At 45.1% G+C, this 21,034-nt stretch overlaps 1 protein-coding gene across 9 annotated transcripts in view; it reads left to right on the top strand.

Moving 5' to 3' along the window:
- The window catches only part of RNF144A (ring finger protein 144A), a 364,490-nt gene that overhangs the window by 11,843 nt on the left and 331,613 nt on the right, over nt 1-21,034 (top strand). For 2 of the 9 annotated variants that reach the window (XM_053201274.1, XM_053201272.1), the window contains exon 2: nt 15,356-15,551. The exons of 3 other annotated variants lie outside the window; for them this stretch is intronic. Coding sequence is in view for 1 of the 6 variants with exons in the window: in XM_053201271.1 (XP_053057246.1) it covers nt 19,688-19,694 (7 nt within the window). In the remaining 5 variants the exon portion in view is untranslated. Of the gene's footprint in view, nt 1-13,272; nt 15,552-16,305; nt 17,469-19,426; nt 19,695-21,034 lie in introns of those variants that run through there. 4 more of the 9 variants (XM_053201278.1, XM_053201273.1, XM_053201280.1 and 1 more) reach the window with 4 other exon arrangements.

Below are 21,034 nucleotides of genomic sequence, written 5' to 3'. Positions count from 1 at the left end.
GATGAGATAAGATTTTTGGAGATTGTGGACATGGGAAAATGTTCGTAATATATCATGAAGCGAAAGCAATCAGGAGACTGAACTGCCATGTACAACATGTGTTCAACCTTGGAAAATATGCTGAGGAAAGGGATCATAACTCATCAGGACCGTGGCGTTTTCTTCTACTTTTGACTCTTTATTGTGGTTCTGTCTTATGGTGAAATACGTGATTTTGTTTTTAACATTTTTTTAATTGTAAATCTTGCCCACCAACACACCTGCCTACATTTTGTTGGTTCAGAAGCAGCAGATACATATTTCAACAGATAAGTCAACTGTCTCCGGCTGGACGTGGACATTTCATTGCCGTGGGTTTGACGAGGAATGGGTAATTAACAAGGAGAAGGCACCCTGTTATCGATAAATGGGAAAGAAGCCATTGGAACGCACACATTTCCCCCGCGGGGAATGTAGCACGACCGCCAGGCAGGGGCTCCGGGGCTTTGGATCCTGTTCCAGTCAGTGCCCACGGGGTCCTCTGCAAAGACCTTGAACCTGTCTGGAAACTTCCCATCTTATTCATCTAAAAAGTGAGAATAGTACTTGGATGACTGCCTTTTCCGGGCTCCTGCAAGGATGAAATCAACCGTGATTAAGAAAACTTAGAGAAACCATTTAAGGCGTGTCCAAAAAGCAGATTCACAGATGACCCCTTGGGTTTGGCAGGTGCGAGATGTGAGGAAGTGGGGAGGGCTGCGGACACTCCAGGAACGCTGTCTGCTCTCCCCAGATTCATCTGGAAAACACTTTCTGGTTGAATAAAATACTGCACTTCTGGTCTGCGAAAACGGAAACCATTAGGCCCATCAAGGCTGCTATTATTTTCTCTAGCTTTTCAACTAAAACTAGGGCAGGCTAAATGAAATGATGCCGTATTTCTTCCTTTCCCTGTTTTTCTCTTTTGGTGGTGGTTTTCCTTCAAATTTTCAGTGACGATGCCAGCAAATGTGGCATTGCTGGTGGACGCAGGACGTGTACCTGGCCGTGGGCTGAGTTCGCCACAACTTCTTATGGAAGGCATACACCCCTAACATCTTCTGTACCCATCATGCCCTTCACGATTTTAGCCCGACTAGACGTTTATCAATTTTATTCATCTTTCAGGGAACCAGATCGTGATTTCCTGTTGATGATTTCGTTGATTTCTGCACCAAAATTTATGTCTTTTCTTATGCTTGTTTGAGCTTAAATTGCTTTCCCTTTTTTTTAAAGTTTATTTATTTTGAGAGAAAAAGAGAGACAGAGAGAGAGCGCGTGCGAGCCAGTGGGGAAGGGGCAGAGAGAGAGGGGGAGAGAGAGAATCCCAAGCAAGCTCTGCACCAGCAGCACAGAGCCCCATGTGGGCTTGAACTCATGAACCGTGATATCATGACCTGAAATCAAGACTCGGACACTTAGCTGACTGAGCCACCCTCGCGCCCCTTAAATTGCTTTTCTAACTCTTTTTTCCTAAAGAGGAAGTTTGGAGTAATCACTTTAGATCGTTCTGATTTTCTTTAATGTTTATTTTATTTTTGAGAGAGAAAGAGCATGATTGGGGGAGGGACAGAAAGAGAGAGAGGGAGACAGAATTCAAAGCAGGCTCCAGGCTCTGAACTCTCCGCAGAGAGCCCGATGTGGGGCTCAAACCCGTGAACCATGAGATGCTAAAGTTGCTTAACGACTGAACTACCCAGGTGCCCCTTAAATTGCTTTTCTAACTCTCGTTTCCTAAAGAAAGGTTGGAGTACTGACTTTAGATTGTTCTGATTTTCTAATATATGCATTTAATACTACAAATTTCCTGGGGTGCCTGGGTGGCTCAGTTGGTTAAGCATCCGACTCTTGATTTCAGCTCAGGTCATGATTTCACAGCTCATGGGTTGAAGCCCAGTGTTGGGCTCTGGGCTGACAGCATGGAGTCTGCTTGGGATTCTCTCTCTACCTCTCTCTCTCTCTCTCTCTCTCTCTCTCTCTGCCCCTCCCCCACTTGCTCGTGCTCTCTTGTACACTCTCAAAATAAGTAAATAAGGAAAGCAAAAAAAATACTACAAATTTCCCCGTAAATACTGCTTTTGCTACATTATACATACTTTGATAAGTTTTATTTTTTTTTCATTCAGCTCAAAATGTTTAGTAATTTCTTTTGAGGCTTCTTGTTTGCCCCAAATGGTATTATTTTTTTTTAAGTTTTTTTAAAGTTCATTTATTTTTGAAAGAGAGAGAGCGAGTGAACATGAGCTGGGGAGGGGCAGAGAGAGAGGGAGACACAGAATCTGAAGCAGGCTCCAGGCTCTGAGCTGTCAGCACAGAGCCTGACGTGGGGCTCAAACTCAAGAGCTGTGAGATCATGACCTGAGCCAAAGTCGGACGCTTAACCAACTGAGCCACCCAGGTGCCCCTGCCCCAAATGTTATTTAAAAGTCTATTTAATCTCCATATATTTGGGGATGTTCCAATTTTCTGTCATTGACTTCTAGTTTAATACCATTGTGATGTGAAAGCAAAGCTTATATGATTTTGGCTTTGATTTTTATTTACTAAGGTAGCTTTTATGGCCTAGAATGTTCCCTATGAGCTAGAGGAATGTGCATTCTATTGCTGTTGGATGGAATATTCTATGTGTCAAATAAATCAAGTTGACTGTTAGTGCTGCTTGGGTTAGCTATGTGTTGACTGATTTTCTGCCTTCTGGATCTGTCAGTTACTGAAAGGAGGGTGAAGTCTCCAGCTATAATCATGGATTTGTGTATTTCTCCCTGCAAGGTCTGTCAGTTTTTCCTTCTGTATTTTGATGCTCTGTTGTTTGGTACATACATGTTTAGTGTTATCATGTCTTAGAGAACAGACCCCTGTATCCTTATGTAATGTCCCTGTTTATCTCTGATGATTTTTGTTCTGAAGTTGGCTTTGTCTGAAATTAACACAGCTACTCCAGCTTTCTTTGGATTATGGTATATCCTTCTTTACCCCTTTCATTTTAACCCGAGCCTTTTTATTTACGGGGTATTTCTTTAGACAATATAGAGTTGACTCTTGCTTTTTTATCCACTTTGAAAATCTCTCTTTTAACTTTTATCCAGTGTGTTCAGACGGTTCACATTTAAAGTGATTGTTGATACAGTTGGATTGATATCTACCATGTTTGCAATTTTTAAGATATTATTTTATTAAACATTTTTTAATGTTTTTATTTATTTTTGAAAGAGAGACAGTGCATGAGCAGGGGAGGGGCAGAGAGAGAGGGAGACACAGAATCGGAAGCAGGCTCCAGGCTCCGAGCTGTCAGCACAGAGCCTTACGAGGGGCTTGAACTCACGAGCCATGAGATCGTGACCTGAGCTGAAGTCAGACGCTTAACCAACTGAGCCACCCAGGCACCCCTTAAAGACTTTATTTATAAGTAACCTCTATACCCAAAGTGGGGCTAAAACCCATAGTCCCAAGATCAAGAGTTGTATGCTCCACTGACTGAGCCAGCCAGGCACCTCGTAATTGTTTTTATCCATTACACCTGCTCTTTCCCCCCCCCCCTCCTTCTTTTTACTGACTTCTCTGCTTCTGAGTATTGTATATAATTCCTTGTTATCTCTTCTGTTAACACATCAGTTATACTAATTTCTAACATTTTCAGTGGTTGCCCTAGAGTTTGCAATACACATTTGCAAGTAAACTGAAGCCCAGTTCCAAATAATACTCTACAGCTTGATATGTAATAAAGTTATCTAAGATACAGAGTATTCCTTGTTCTGGTCTCCCTTCCCTTATGACTTTCCTGTCATTCATTTCCCTTATCCATATGCTATAATCACTCAATACGTCGTCGTTGTTATTGTTTAAGCCATTTTCTTTCAGATCAATTTAATAAGAAAAATAAAGTATTTTAACTTGGCTTGTCCCCTCTCTCTCTTCCTGTGTTTATGTTCCTCTGAGTTTCTAACATTTCTCTCCTTCTCTCTGAAGAACATTTAACATTTCTTGGAGTGCAACACAGTTGGTCCCACATTGGTCAGTTTTTGCTTATCTGAGAGTGTTTCTTTTTTGTCACTTTTGATGGATAGTTTTGCTGGAAATAGAATTTCAGGTTGCTGGTAGGTCTTCTTTCAATGCTTGAAATATTTCACTCTGTTCTCTTCTTGCTTGTATGGTGTCTGAAGGGAGCTCAGACCTGATTCTTGTTCCTGCTCCTCTAAAGTACCAGTGTTTTCCCCTTCTCTGGCTTTTTTTTTTTCAAGATTTTCACTCTGTCTTCGATATTTGCCATTGACCGTGATATGTAGGTGTACATTTTTTTTTACCCTGGTTTGTTATTTGAGCTTCCTGAATCCAGGGTTTGGCATCTGTCATTGATTTGGGAAGTTTCTCAACTATTCTTGCTTCAAATATTTTTTGCCCCCATCCTCTTTTCTTCCCAGTATTCTGGTTATGTGTATGTTATGTATTTTGAAATTATCCTACGGTTCTTGTATGTGCTGTTCTTTTATTTTTTCCTGTTTGTATTTTAGTTTAGAAACTTTTCTGTCAAAGTCTTGAGGCTCACTGCCTTTTCTGTCTGCTGTGCTCAGTCTACTGGTGAGCCTGACAGAGGCATTCTTCATCCTTTAACTGGGTTTTCATTCCACCCTTGTCTTTGATTCTGTCTTTAAAAGTCCGTCTCCCTGCTGGTTATAACCCGTGTGCTCGTCTGCTTTTTCTTGTAGTGCCTTTAACGCATTCATCCCAATTATTTGTAAGTTCCCTGTCGGATGGTTCCAGTATCTGTGTCCTGTCTGAACTTGGTTTCGATGCTTGCGGCCCTTGCAGATTGGGATTTTCCTTGCCTTTTGGCCTGCTTTGTGTATTTTTCATTGTCGTCGATATCTGGGCGTGATGGATCTGGTGTAGGAAGTGACCTCAGTGTGAGGTTTCAGGTTCATCTGGATAGGAGCTGAGTTGTGTTCCTCGAGGGCAGAAGCGGTGGGTGCCGGATGCCCCAGGTCCTCTAGGGGCCTGTTTTCATCTGGCCTGTGGTCTTCGGGGGTTTCTTCCTCGTTCAGCAGCGTCCCTTTCTTGCAGCTCTTTGAGCTGTCACCCATCGTGATCAGATGGGACCCTGTGAACGGGCGCTAAGTTGAGGGGCAGGAAAGCGTTCTCTACTCTCAGGATTCAACCCCAGGCTTCCAGCAGGCCTGTGTAGCCAGCCCTCTCCAGTGTTCCTGAGCCGTCTTGCTGCTCCTCAGGTGAGCTGAGGAGGAGGTGGGGCTGGGGTCGGGTCACTGTCCTTCGTCAGGTGGGGAGACTGTGTCACGTGGACCACCCCACGCATACTTCGCTTGGTTACTCTCCCCCCGGCCTGAGCTGGGGCTGGGGATGTTCTTGGCCCTTTGCCGTGTGATCCTGGTGGGACTCCTGGCGGGGCGGGGGGTCAACCCACAAACACGTGGGGCTCTCTTAAGACTGTGGCTCCTCAGAGTTTCCTTTTCACTCTCGAGCTAGTGCATCAGACGCCAGCAATTCGTGACCATTGCCATGCAGGTGTTCCTGTCAGTTGTGGCCCTGACAGCGAGCAGATCTCGGCTGTGACTCTCTTTGTCTCGCCTCTCGCCAGATTTTGGGGGGGTGGGTTGCCCTCTGCCCCGTTTTCCGATGGTTGCAAGAAGCCCTTGATTCTTGGTTTGTCCGACCTTTTCTCGCGAGGATGCGACCAGTGGCCTCCCTGCGCTACACGTGTTGGACTTGAAACTTCAGACTCCCACCCTCCAAGTTTTATACCCACACGTGCTCCTCTGTCTCGCTCACGTCTCTGCCCTCACAGGCCCCTTGAAGGCGTTGGCCGTGGTAGAGGACAGGTCATAGCTGGACACAGGACACACTGCAGCGTGAAGCCAGCCAGTTTTGTGGGTCTGGGCTGCGACTTTCTGACCTCTGAGTAAGAGGTAATGAACCCTCTATTCCCTTCCAGCTCTGAATCTAGCATTCTGTTTCTTCTAAACGACTTAGGACACCTTGCAAGATATTCTGCACAGGTTGTGTGTTCAAAGTTTCCAGTTGACTGATAACTTTTGCACTTCTGAGCAGAAAATGCTTCTCTGGATAATCTTTGCGGGGATCGTTTCATTTCTCTGTCATCTTTGGGGCGTGATATAATGGGTTTACAGATATTAGGCTTTTCAAATATTTCTGAAAAAAAAAGTGACAGTGAATGACTTGGATAAAATATTTCCGGGAAATATTTGATTTATGTTAGGGTTTTTTTTTCTTTTGTTTTTTTTTTTTAAAGATGTCAGAACATTTTATTTTATTTTATTTTAACGTTTATTTATTTATTTTGAGAGGGAGAGCAAGAGAGCGGGGGAGGGGCAGAGAGAGAGGGAGAGAGAGAAAATCCCAAGCAGGCTCCGTGCTGTCAGCACAGAGCCCGATGTGGAGCTCAAACTCACAAACCGTGAGATCTTGACCTGAAGCCGAAACCAAGAGTTGGATGCTTAACCGACTGAGCCACCCAGCTTCCCCCTAAATGTTAGTTTTTTAAAATGAAGTACGGGGGCGCCTGGGTGGCTCAGTCAGTTAAGCGTCCCACTTCGGCTCAGGTCATGATCTCGCAGTTCATGGGTTCCAGCCCCGCATCAGGCTCTGTGCTGACACCTCGGAGCCCGGAGTCTGCTTTAGATTTTGTGTCTCCTTCTCTCTCTGCCCCGCCCCCACTCACACTCTGTTTCTCTCTCTCTCTCAAAAATAAATATTGAAAAAAAAATGAACTACAAGAGAAGCCAGCTATAAATGGTCACTGACTGTGTTATCCCAATTTTATGAAAGATCCAGAATAGGTAAAACCATGGAGGCAATGCCGATTGCTGGCTGTGAGGAACTGGGCAGAGGGGGAGTGGAGAATACCTGTTTGGTGGATAATGTGTTTTATTTTGGAATGATGGACATGTTTTGGAATCGGATGGACGTGCTGACTGCACAGCGTTGTGAATGTAGTAAATGGCACTGAATCGTTCACTTCAGTATGGTTAATTTTCTGTTATGTGAATTTCACTTCAATAAAAAATATATAGTACATTAAAAATTGAAAAACCCAGTAGTACAGGAACTTTCACAATGCAAAGCCCTTCTTTCTCCCGCCCTAGGCCTTTAGCCTCCTATCAATTTCTTACATATACTTGCACACCAGCCCCCCTCACCTCCCTTTTTCAATGGGAAATACGGCATATTGCTTTTTTCTACTTAATCTGGAGATTTTTTCCCCCTATCAGCACATAAAATCTACCTTATTTGTTTTCAGACTACATAGTCAAAGGAAGTATTTTCTAAGTTCTTTAAAGTTGGTGTATGCTTTATGTCATCATTCCATTTTTTTTTTTTTCCCTGCAGTAACGCCTGTACTATAACAAGCTTCTTATTTTGTTCCTAATTCAGTATCCAGTCCGGTAAATCAGTCAGCCCTTTGTGCAAGCAGGTTTAAAGCTGAGAATCAAATTCCTTTTTATGAGTCATTTCTCAGAATCAGGAATGATGGTGGAATTAGCCAAATGCGTTCTATCACAACAGGAGAATTAAAAAAAAACAACGCATTTAATTAATTGATAGTCAATGAGCCAATGAATTTGTTCCATAGCTAATTTCACAAATGTCTCCATTACTGGAGAATGTATTTCATTTTCCCCCAGAGGAGACAACGGTGGAGTAAGTCAGTGCAGGACAGCTCTAAAGGGATGCCTGTGGGGCTCTCTGTCCCCCAGCGTGCACGACCGTTAGTGACAATGCCCGTAGACAGAGATCGCTTTCTTGAAGCTGGACAAGACCTCTATTCATAATAAAGTCAAACAGATGGCACATGCGAAAGCCTTCACTCATTGTGGCTGCACAGGCCGAAACGCATAGATCTGTGTTGATTTGGGGAACAGTAACTTCCACGTTAGGCAGCAGCTAAAAGAAATTCTCAGCTTGGGAATGGAAAGACTGGGGAGAAGCAGAGGGATTGCCTTTGGGTTCCTTTTGTGTCTGTGTGTGGAAGGAGTTGGAGGTAAGTGAGCACGAGCCTGTGCTGATGACTGCTTAACACCAAGTCTGAAAGTGCATTCACCACGAAGAGGGGGACAGAGGAGACAGAGACAGCAAGGAGAAGCCTGAGCTTCTACTGACTATTCTGTGCACAGATGTCAGAGCAAGCCTCACACCAAGAATTTGCTTCAGGGACCTGAGAATGCAAAGCAGTGGGGTCTTTCTGTGGGATTTTAATTCAGACTTGCAACATGTTGTACTTAACATGGTCTTTAGTGAGGCCAAAGAAAACTAATTATTTTCCTTCAATGTGTGTTATCTCATGGGTAATACATCAAAAATCTTTAGCTCTAAAAACATAAGAGTTATAAAGGCAGAAAGTAAAATAAAAAAACAACAACAACAACAAAGAACAAAAAAACGCAACAGTTCAATTAGAAATAAAATGAAGCGGCGCCTGGGTGGCTCAGTCAGTTGAGTGTCCGACTTCGGCTCAGGTCATGATCTCACAGCTCGTGAGTTGGAGCCCCGCGTCGGGCTCTGTGCCGACAGCTCGGAGCCTGGAGCCTGCTTCGGATTCTGTGTCTCCCTCTCTCTCTCTGCCCCTAACCCACTCGCATTCTGTCTCTGTCTCTCTCAATAATAAATAAACATTAAAAAAAAATTTAGAAGGAATAAAATGAAGAGTAAAATTCCCTTTAGTCTAAAGTGATTATCAGCAAGTTTTTTTTCTTCTTTTACATTTTTCTAGAACCTTTATGTGTGAGTGTCTTACTTAAATGTATATTCACAGATATGATTATTGTAAAAATTGTACTGTGTCCTATTATTTGCTGTTATGTCGTAGACATCTTTTTATACCAACCCCTGTAGGTCTGGCTCATTCTTTACTTGTATGGATGACACAATATAATTTATTCAACTTGTCCCTCCTGATGAGTATTTAAGTAGATTTCCAGTATTTGCTTTTGCAAATAAGTCTACCAAGAATGTGTTTTTACACACATAGGGAATATTTTTGCTGGTCTATCCATAGAATTAATGCTTACGGTGGCATGTGTGGGTCAAAGGTACTCATGTTGTATATTTGGATCTGTTTTTAATTTATTTTACAAATGGCACCCATTATCATACTCCTAAGAAAATAAATGGAAGTTCCTCTCACACCACACTCAACAATATTGAGTTTTTATCCAGCAATGTTGCATTTTTAATCATTGCTGCTCTGATGGCATCTTTTCACCCCATTTCTTTAATTAGGAGTGAGATCCAGCATCTTTTCAAATACTTATTCATGTTGTTTCTCTTTGTCTATTGGTTCACATCCTTTTCCAGCTTTTCTATTGCAGTGTTTTCTATTGTTATTTTTTCTCCTTTTTCTCCTTTGTCAATTAGGGATGTTAATTGTTTATTACATATAACAGGAACGATGCCAAGTTTTTCACTTATTTCTTATTTGACTTATGGTATTTTTTTTTACCATATAGAAACCCAATTTTTATAGTTAGATCTTTCTGACTTCTTTACTTTTGAGGTTTGCTGGTAAAGTTGTGGTTTTACCTCAAGGCATTGTTAGGAGACACAGCCCATTTTTTTCTCACGTGCAGCCTGTGTCCCAACACTAGTTGCGAAAGACCAGTCTTTCTCTAGTTGTTTGGAGACCACAGAGTAGCCACATAGAAGATGCCATGTGGTAGAGGGTGCAGGCAGGGCTGCCCCTGCCCAGCTGTCTGGCCACGGACTAGGGTTTTACCTGTCTTCTCATCTGTGAATACAGCCCTTGTGCAGTGACTGTGTTCTTGCCAATGTGCACCTGCTACTGGGTCAGCGAACACATTTATCAGGATGGGGCCGATGTCTCTTTCTTCTCCTTGCTGCTTCTAGACCACTGCCCCTCTTCCTCCCCAAATATCCCCTGCTCCCTTGAAACATGAGCATCAGACTTTCTCATCCCCATCCCCTCTTGTTTGAGCCTTATGCTGACCCCCCCCTGGCCCTCCTCCATGCCTACTGAGGATTTTACCAACAAGTCCCATGTCTGCCTTCCTGTTCCTGCATTTGCAGTATCTGTCTACACAGAAGATCATTCTAAAAGTAGGACCCTGTTTAAAGTCTGTAAAGAAATAAAGAAAAGTAGGTTCCTGTTTCTCCCTCGCCCTCCTTTCCGGTCATCTTGGCTTCTGTCTTAACGGCAGCTGCCTGTTCCCAGAGTGGTACCTGGTGGTTCTGACACCGGGACGCCTAGCGCCCGCTCGGATCACCATCGTCCCCCATGGTGGCTATCCTCGTGCACCTGAATACTTCATCCCTGCTGTGACCGGCGGCCCTGCTTCCTTCTTGGTGTTCGCTGCCCCCTTACCTACAACCACACTCCTTTTCTTTCTGGAAAGCGGTCCTTTCTCCTCCTTCCCTGGTTACCTGGCAAAAGCCAGCTTTGGCTAAAACACACTTGTCTGCTACTGTGTGCTTGCACCTGGGCTGCTGCATGGGGCTGGGTGCAACGCTCATCCCAGCCCCCTTCCACCCTGTGTCTGACCACTGTGCTCCCTCAGCAGACTCCAGCAGTCCCGGTGTTTATCTGCTATATATGTATGTACATGTAATATCTGACTGTATGCATGTGTGTGAATATAATACCCGCGTGTGTATATGTATATGTGTAATATCTGAGTGTATGTACATATGTGTACATGTATAATATCTGAATGTACACATACTATCTGAATGTCATTATGTATACCTGAGTGTATGTGTGTGTGTGTGTGTGTGTGTGTGTATGATACCTGAGTGTGTATATGTATATATGTAATATCTGAGTGTATGTACATATGTGTACAATATGTGAATGTATATATAATATATGAATGTCATTATGATACCTGAGTGTGTATATGTATATATGTAATACCTGAGTGTATGTATATATGTGTACAAATACAATATGTGAATGTATATATACGAATGTCATTATGATACCTGAGTGTACGTATATAGGTGTGTGTGTGTGTATACATAATACCTGAGTGTATGTATATATGTAATATCTGAGCGTATGTGTATACGTGTACGTACATAAAATCTGAGTGTATATATATTTAATATCTGAATGTCATTATGTATATCCGAGTGTATATATGTGTCTATATGTAGAATACCTAAGTGTATATATGCATATGTGTATATATCAAATTTCTAAAGGTTTTGAATGCTTATCCCTAGCCCCGTTTTTTTTAGTGATTCTAGCTGTTCTTTGGTGAATTAATTTAATGAAGAAGAATCTTATATATACGTGCTAACAGGACCCGTTTATGTATTGATGGACATACAACTGGTGAAAGAAATAAATGAGTAGAGTAACCTCTTTAATGCGTATTTTTGCGCCAGTTTGGCTTTCTCAGGCTATCCCAAACAACCGAATCCTTTGTTCAAAATTCGATGTAGCGTCCGTGTTCACATAGAGGAGAGAATTAATGAAATTGAAATTACCACAGGGGCGTATTCTTACAAAAGGAGAAGCCTCATCCCATACTTTAGTACAGCATATTTGGTTCCAGCAACGAACACTTCAAATGGCAACCACTAACACAGTTAACTTTTTTTAAGCATTCAAAGGGTAACGGATGGACGTAAAGATTCCTACAACGTCTGAACTCCTTCAGAGCAAAGTCGTATCCCATCCATTTTAATTTTTAAGTTTTGTTTTTCTTTTTCATAATCTCTACACCTAGGGTGGGGCTCCAACTCATGACCCTGAGATCAAGAGTCGCACAGTCCTCCGACCGAGCCGGCCAGGCACCCCACATTCCATCCATTTTTGTATCACTCCTACACGGGATCTCAGCAGATGGTAGGAGGGCAGGAAAGGTGGATCCCTGAGTAGCTACCATTGGTGTTTCGGCTACACTGCGGTATGTGCGTTCCTGGTACCCTGCAGAACTGTGCACTAACAATAGCAGGGCTTGTGGGGAAATGTCAGGATAGGGACTGGCCACTCACTCTCCGTGCAGCTTCGTAGGCAGAGCACTGCTGAGAGCTGCATACCCGGGCGATCGAACCCCGGCTGGAGGCTGCCACAAGTCCTCCTCAACACAGACAGGAAAGCCACCGCAGGAGATGCTACAGCTCTTTCATTCCTGCCTGTGTTGTGCCGGGGCAGTGCAGGGGCCAGCAGCTCCCTGGCAGTGGGGCTCTGGAAAGGTGGGGTCGGGGGGGGGTTTGCAACCTGCGAACAGCCCACAAGCCACGTGGGCTCACAGCGCACCCCCCCGGGTTGAGAGCTCTGCATGCAGCCTCCCTTTATAAATCTTTGTAAAAGGCAGCTAGAAAAATCTCCTTTGCCAGCGCACCAGCTGAGCGGAGAGCTTTTCCTTTCCTGCCGGAGACTATAATTCTACTTCCTGGCTCTTCTAACCCGGGAAAAGTGCAGAAGCAGGTAGTAGAAGACTGTCTCGTATTGTGCGTCGTTGGAAGCGTCTGAATGTATTGCCAAGTAAAGGTGGACAGTAGACTTGCAAACAATGGGATCACTTTTTCTGGAGTCCGTATCTTGATGCCTCGGGACCAAGGAGGTGTAGCTTTCTGCGGGTCAAGAGGTTTGCTCTGGGCAAGGGCCAGGTGATGCTGGGGGCAGGTCGAACTCTCAGCCTTAACTTGGAAGGCTTTGGACTCAGGCGCTCGGACGTGAACATCGCAAGAGAATGCATTTGGGAAAGCTTGTCATGGGAGAGAGCAGCGAGGAAGGAATAGCTGTGGGTTTATCCATCGGGATGTATTTCCTGTCTACTCGGATTTAAACGTTGCCTGCTCTCTGTGCCCCTCTTTGAAGTAACTAGAAAAACGGAATGGATTTTGTGCTTTGCTCCCTGACCAGAGATGCCTAAAAATAAGCCAAGTTCAGATGCTGGTGTTGAGTTCCTGAGCAGACACTGTACTTGAGGAAAGAGAGTTTGGGAAACTCAGGAGTTATCTTGCGTTACTCTTTTTAGACTTTTTCCAGTTTTTTAAAGTTTGTTTATATAAGTAATCTCTACACCCAATATGGGGCTCGAACTCATGACCCTGAGATCAAGAGTCACATGCTCCACCAACTGAGCCAGCCAGGTGCTCCTGATTTTTTCTTTCTTTTCTTTCTTTCTTTCTTTCTTTCTTTCTTTCTTTCTTTCTTTCTTTCTTTCTTCCTTCCTTCCTTCCTTCCTTCCTTCCTTCCTTCCTTCCTTCCCTCCCTCCCTCCCTCCCTCCCTCTCTCTCTCTTTCTTTCTTTCTTGTTTATTTATTTTGAGAGGTGGGGGCAAGGGGCAGGGAGAGGAGAGAGAATCCCAGCAGGCTCCACACTTCCAGCACAGAGCCCGATGCGGGGCTTGAACTCAAGAACCTTGAGATCATGACCTGAGCCAAAACCAAGAGTCAGACACTTAACCAACTGAGCCACCCAGATGTGCCTCTTTTTAAATGATAGTTTCATTGAGGTTAAAATTCATCATTTTAAAGTATAGTTGACCCTTGGATCACATGGGTTTGAACTGCCCGGGTCCACTAATATGTAGATTTCTTTTGCTAAATACAGTCCAGGACAGTCAATGTGTTTTCTCTTCCTTATGATTTTCTTAACAACATTTTCTCTTTTGTACCTCACTTTGTGTAACAATACAGTATATAATACGTACAACATACAAAATATGTATTAATTGAATGTTGGACATTTTTTTGTGCTTATTGGACATTGAACGGCTTTTTTGGAGAAATGTCTTTTCAAACTTTTTGCCCATTTTTGATTTGGGTTATTTGTCTTTTTACTGTTAAGTTGTATGAGTTCTTTGTATAATCTAGATACTAGGTCCCTGTCAGACATATGTTTTGTATGTATTTTCTCCCCTTCTTTGGTTTTTTTTTTTTTTTTACTTTATTGATGGTGTTTTTTGACACATGAAATTTTAAAATTTATTGTTTATTTTATTGTTTGCACTTTTGGTGATATATTTAAGAAACTGGTACCTAATCAAAGGTCACAAGGATTTACTCCTCTATGATCTTTTTCTAAGAGTTTTGTAATTTTAGCTCTTATGTTGACGTCTGACCCATTGTGAGTTAATTTTTTATGAAAGTTATAAGGTCTGTGTCGAGATTCATTTTTTGCATGTCAGCACCATTTGTTGTGAAAAGACTGTCATTTGCCCTTTGAAACGTCATGGAATTCTTGTCAACAGTCAATTACCCATGAATGTATGGGTTTATTTCTGAACCGGCAGTTTTAATCCAGTGATCTCTATGTTCTTATGCCAATACCACACTATCTCGATTACTGTAGCTTTTTTTTTTGACATCGGGAAGTGCAACTCCTCAACTTTGCTTTTCTTTTTCGAGGTTCCTTTGGCTATTTTGAGTCTCTTGGATTTGTATAGGAATGTTAGGACCAGCCTGTCGATTTTGAAAAAAAAAAATGAAAAGAAAATGGGAAACGGATTTGAATAGGGATTACATTTGAATCTGAAGCTCAGTTTGGGGAGGATTGCTGTCTTTACTGTTTCCTAGCCTATGTGCACTGATGTCTTTCCATTTATTGAGGTATTTGAAGTCTTACAGTGATGTTTTGGTAGTTTTCACTGTACAAGCCTTACATATCTTTTGATAAATTTATTTGTAACTATTTTATTCTTTTTGATGCTCTTCTAAAATGTGTCTCTTCTTTAAGGGCGCATTTTTAAAAGCCATTCCACCAGTTTCAGCCTTTTGATTGGAGTGTTTAGACCATCTTACATAATTACCAGTAAGGTAGAATTTATGCCTACCATTTTGCTCTTTATTGCCTATGGGTCTTACATCCTTTGTATGCTTTTATTCCTCCAGTGTGCTTTCTTTTATGCTGAATGGTTTCTTGAATACCGTTTTAATTCAGTTGTTTATTTTTTTACATATTTTAAAATTATTTTCTTAGCGGTTGCCTTAGGGATTACAGTCAACATAGTCTTGTCTTATTTGTAAGCTTTTCAGTGGACCTGAGCCTTTGCCTATAGGAATCTGATTAGGAGAAGTCCAATGGCTGTGAACGGAAAAGGAGGGGACAGAAGAGAGAATCGGGGACGATTCGTTATCTGAGAGTTACTTGTGTTGGTGGATTTATCTGTTAACTCCTTGGTGGAATTATTTATACCACAGACCTCTCCAGTGAACCAGGATACTTACCAAATGTTGGATCTGATACAGTTTCTAGCAATCGTATCAATAGCCTTCCCTCCGGGCTTGGGGATTTGAGAGGCTGGTGCTGGGGAGGCTGGAAGTCAGCGTGGTGTCCTTTCTGCCTCCTCCTTGCAGCCTGCTGTCTGAGCTCCTGTGCTGTCCCCACGTTTCCCAGGTGCCGAGCACCCTGCTGAGTGTGGACCGCTCCAGGTGCCCACGTGTGGAGGGACCCCAGGGCCCGAGACCTTCTCCCACGTTTCCGTGAGGGTGGCCAGTCACGAAGGGAGGGGCCGGCTGAGTGCACGTGAGCGTAGCAGGACACCAGGATTTGGCCAGAAGACGTTCCTTTCCTCCCCCAGGACTTCTCGGAGGTAATTTTGAATTTGGAAAAATGAAAACCTTCATTTATGTCTTCTTAGCGGAACCTCAGCCACCAGAAAGACTATAGCCCTGCCTGGGTGGATTTCTCCATACCTCTTAAGCTGCACCGTGGAAACAATTGCCTAGTACAATTGTTAATTTTGAGGATGGTTCTCAACATATTATGTTAAGCTATTATAGTAATTAGTACTTTATGAAGATTTACACATGGGCCCTCATTTACTGCTTGTAAGAACCTGTGGGGTCCATATTGCTCGTCTGGCTTCGTAGACGAGGAAACCGGTTCAGAAGATGTATCGAAGGTCTCACCGATTGATTAACTCATCGAGAACCAAGGGTCGTGCCTGGTGCTGTTCTCACTCGGGACACACAGTGAACTCAATAGACACAAGCCCCTGCTTTCAGGGAGCTCCTAGTTGAGTGGGGGTGCGAGTGGAGGATGGGGGTGGGGATGGGAACAGACAGACCACAAACAGCCCCCAGTGTGAAGAAGGAAATTGTATGTTTCATTACAAGGTGCGAATGTTGTGGAGAGAAGAAAAAGTAGACCAAGTTGTGGAGGGTGGAGGAGGGTGCAGTTTGAAAGGGGGTTGGTCAGGAAGGGCTCATTAGGAAGTTGACATCTGAACGCGGATTTAAGGAGTTGTGCTAACTAACCACTTAGTGTCTGGGACAAGAGCATTGCAGTTAGAAGAGCAAGTGGGTGCAGAGAACCAGCAGTCACAAGTGAGTTTGGGGGGTGGTCGGGAGGTTGCACAGGAAGCTGATCATGTCTAGCGTCGCAGACTGTCGGGGAATTCTAGGTTTTATGATGGGCAATCAGCGCAGGGTGTTAAGCAGGGGATGGACAGGATCTGCATTGCATTTTCGTAGGTTCATTCTGGCCTCTGTGTCCATATGGGAGGTAGGGGTGGAAGATGTGGGTAGACCAGGTGACCATTGAGAGGCCAATAGAGAAATCCATTGGAGTCGTTCAGACAAGAGAGAATGGTGGCTTTGCTCTATGGTAGCAGTGGAAGGAGCGAAAAGTGGTCACATTCTGGATACAGTTTGAAGACAGGGTCCTTAAGATGTCCTGGCGGAATGGGTGTGGGGTGTGAGAGGAAGGGGCAAGTCTGTAAGTGTGTTGAGGGTTTTAGCTGGTCACTAGACGGAGCTGTCTGTCACCCATGGAAACAGGGACGTCCGCAGGTAGAGGAAGGTGGGTCACGAGAAGTTCGGTTCTGAGCGTGTGGAGAGGTTGTAAGACAGATGCTGAGTGGACAGGTCCGTACAGATCCGATGGTGGAGGCCGGTGATCCGGCTCGGGTGTAGTGGGAGTCTTGGACCTGTGGTTGGTTGGTATTTAGGGGAGTAAGATCGGATGAGATCCCAGCGAGAGGAGAGTTTTGAGGACTGGGCCCTGGGACATTCCAGCTGTCGGAGGAGCAAGCGGAGAGGAAGAGACGGCAAAGGAGACCAAGGGGGGACAACCAGAGACCAGGGGGAGACCAAGAGCGTGGCATCCTGGAAGCCACATGGAATCATCTCAGAAGCGGGGGGTTCTGAGCTGATGGCGCAGGTGAGGGGAGGGCTGAGAAGTCTCTGGGGTCGGCTCCGTGCTGGTCACTCACTGGTGGCTCTGGGAGCAACACGGAGGTCTGGTGGCTGTGGGCCCAAAAGCGCCATTGGAGTGGTTGCGGAGAGAAGGCCCGAGGGGAGGACCGGGAGACGGATGTTGACAGCTGCTCTGGGCCGCTCGGCTGCAGAGGGAGCGGAATAGGGGGTGGTGTCCGGCGGGGTAAATAAGGCCAAGAGAGTCAACTTTCAGTTGGAAGCGTTGGCTCTTGTGCCGTGGGCGGCGGTTCAGTAGAGACTGAAAAACTGGGAATGTTGGAAGGACCTTGCTAACCTCATTTCTTGAGCAGGTGGGAGGCGCATCTTGTACTACAGCGCTTGCTGGAGGAGGAGTGCAGATAGTTCGGGGTGGGGGAGGGGCCGAGGACAAGTTCGGGGTGGGGGAGGGGCTGAGGACACGTGCGGGTGCCCGGGAGGTGGCCCTCGGGGAGGAGGCCCTGCGGTTTTCTTCTGGTTGCTTCTATCGTGTTCGTGCAATGGGAAACCCGGTGGCCAGCGGAGACAGTGCCCCGGGCGGAGGGGGGATTGGGAGTTTGGGGAGACCCGGCGAGGAGTGAAAAGCCACCTAGAAAGAGTGGTCACGTGGTAGCAGGAGGACGCGCGCACCTGGCTCGAGACCCTCCCCCTCCCCCATCAGTGTGCTTGTGTGTTTCTTTAGACAGCTGGCTGGGGCGTTGAAGGCGCCCCGGGGGCCAGGAGCTGAATTCTGGTTTGGCCCAGCCGAGGGGGCAAAGTGAGAGGGGTGGCCTGAGTTGTGACAGTGTGTGCGGGAGGGGGAGGAAGGGGGCCGGGGCCAGGCGCTGGGCAGGGGAGGCCTAGAGGAGGGCCAGCACTGTCCCCTTCGGGAGCAGGTGGGAGTGGTTGAGAGACCGCTTGAGAGAGTGGTCGGGTGGGGCTGGGCAGGGCACTGGGGACCATGGGGCCCCTGCAGGTACCTAAAGTCCCTCGTTCTGGCCAGGCTCCTGGTTACCTGCCCTGGCCTCTCACTGTCTGACCAGAGAGCCTGCCTGAGGCATCCTGCTGAACCCCCAACCACAAACCAGTGTTGCCCACACCGTCCCGGGGCGGTCTTGGGAATGTGTTGCCAGGAGCGCAGGGCTCGGCTGGGCCGGAGCAGGGTCTGGGGCCCTCCTCACCGCGGCAAGGAGGAAATGTGGACGTTGAGATTTGCCATCGTTGGTCTCCTTCACATGCCTTGGAGGCTGTGTGCTTGCTGGCCTTTTCTTTTTTTTTACCTCAACTTTAACATTCTGGGGTTCTTACATCTTTCCTGGCCCAGAGGTCTGGAGAGTGTCAGGTGTAAGGGAGACAGGAGGGCTCCCCCGAGAAAATGCACTGTAAGGCCTGGAGGCGCGGGGCCTTTTTCCCTGCCCACACCCACCTCCCAGGACGTTCCAGCAAATTCCAGGAGCTGTGAACCGGCTTCATAGTCACAAAAGATTTCATGTGGAAGAGGCCAAAATACCAGAAAATGACATTCCATCACGAGCAAAAGATCTTTTAAAATGTTTAGGATTTATAAAGAGAAACAGTCTTCATGGACCATAAACCACCCCCAGTTCACACTTCTGTGACTGCAGACGCTAAATCTGAAAGCTAATTCTGTTTTGGTGTTTGGTTTTTTTTCTTCAAGTGGAGAATGTCATTGGCGAGAAAAGATGTCTCTGGCTGAGAAAAACTCCGACTCGGCCTTGGCCGAGCGCTGGCTGCAGCTGTGAGGCTCCGCTCAGTCACCTCTGCTCTTGGCTAGTGAAGCTTTAAGGCAAAGGTCGTTTAAAACGCTAACTAGAATCAAAAATACCAATACCCTGCTTTGCTTCGCTTGGGTTTCAGAGTGGCTGAGGTGGTTAGGCGAGCGATATTTTTAGAAAGGGAAACAGTTAAAGATGCTGTTCTGAGATGCTGTGGCTGAAGGCTCTGTTAGAATAAATCATCACAACCACATTTTCCACATTCATCGTAGTGGCAGTTGCTTTGTATTTATTTTTTGTTCCTTTTTTTGTTTGTTTGAGAGCTTTGGGTCACTTTTCGTGTGTGCTCGCTGCCGTGTGGGCCTCTGCAGGGCCTTGGGCGCGTCCTCTGTAAGCACCGTGAACTTGCCCGTGCCGGGTTCTGGTGGCAGTGGGCTCTAGGGGTCGGAAGAGAGAGAACGTGGCCCTGGGACAGCAGGTTTCTCTGGACGGGTGGTCGGCAGACATCCTGTGAGCATCGCTTCCGAGCAGGGCCAGGTGCGGGGGCCGGGAGGGGAGGAAGGGGGAAGATTCTGCTTGTGTGTTTTTCTGTGACTAATGTCAACAGTGTCCTGAGCTCAGGACAGAGCAAAGCCCAGGCGAAGAGGAGGGGTTGCCGAGGACAGGAAGGTCCCCTGGCCACTGAGACTCCATGAGCTGTCCTGCCACGGGAGAGGACAGGCGCAGAGAGGAGAGGAAGAGGTGCCGGGAGCCACGTGTGCTGGGCCCTGAATATTTGGAGGTAGAATCTATCCTGTGGTTGATGGAGAACCATAAAAATGAAAGGTAGTGGTAAGATTTATTTATGTATTTATTTTAAAGTTTATTTATTTATTTTTGAGAGTGGGGGAGGGGCAGAGAGAGAGAGAGAGAGAGAGAGAGAGAGAGAGAGAATGCCAAGCAGATTCCATGCTGTCCGTGCAGAGCCCGACCAGGGGCTTGATCTCATGAACTGTGAGATCATGGAGATCATGACCTGAGCTGAAATCAAGAGTCAGATACTTCACTGACCGAGCCACCCAGGCGCCCTGGTAGTGATGGGATTTAAAAAAAAAAAAATGCTTTGGACAGATTCACTGGGGGCTGTTGTGCTTCCAATATGAAGGCAAGATTGGAAGCAGCCAAGAGTCAAAAAGAAACATTTGCTCATGTGACCTAACAAAATTAAGGGACTTCCCCCACCCCCCACCCCCGGTTTTAAAAATACAGTGCTTTTTTTGGTCATTCCTAAAAGCCTAACAACAGAGCTCACAGACTCTTGCATACACAGTTACCAAAGAAACATCATGCCTTCTGCTGTCCTTAGAGTTGCATAAATGACTTAACGATCTCAGCTACATTTAACACAGCTTGATTAAATATCAATGAGGAAACCATTAGTATCGGGTCATTATAATTTATTACAAAAGGGATAACATAATTCAGTTGCCTTAATCTCATTTTCATTCTGACTGTACTGATTTTAATAATTGATTTTATGAGTGTGTCCCATAATTTATTTCTAGTGTTGTATAAAGTGTCTGTCTATCGACACATTTACTTGAATTGAATAATAAGTTGAAACGTTTTCTGATAGGAAGGAAGTCTGATGGGCTGATTGGTTTGGCAGTGAAAATGGTCTTTGTCTCTTCAGTTATTGGAACACACTAAATACACAAATAATATGGACAAACATACAATGAAGCCCTGTTACAATAAAACAGTGCACTAACATATTTTGTATGAAAGGTACATTAAAATTTATATTTTTTCTTTTAAAAAAATTTTTTTTAATGTTTATTTATTTCGGAGACAGAGAGAGACAGAACATGAGTGGGGGAGGAGTAGAGAGAGAGGGAGACACAGAATCTGAAGTAGGCTCCAGGCTCTGAGTTGTCAGCACAGAGCCCGATGGCGGGCTCGAACTCGCGGCCTGAGGTCATGACCTGAGCTGAAGTCGGACGCTCCACCGACTGAGCCACCCAGGCACCCCATAAAATTTATATTTTTTTCAATTCTTCCTGAATGTGTTGGTTTAAACGAGGTGCCTCTAAGAGAAAGTAATGAGTACAATTAAGATATTTCTGTAGCTTTAGTGTACTATTTTGACGTACTTCCCGGAAATTGGACCTTGAATGATAGATGAC

This window comes from Acinonyx jubatus, chromosome A3, assembly GCF_027475565.1.
Source record: "Acinonyx jubatus isolate Ajub_Pintada_27869175 chromosome A3, VMU_Ajub_asm_v1.0, whole genome shotgun sequence".
Lineage (NCBI taxonomy): Eukaryota > Metazoa > Chordata > Mammalia > Carnivora > Felidae > Acinonyx > Acinonyx jubatus.
Note: the sequence above shows the minus strand (reverse complement) of the source record. Positions and strands in the feature narration are given on the sequence as shown.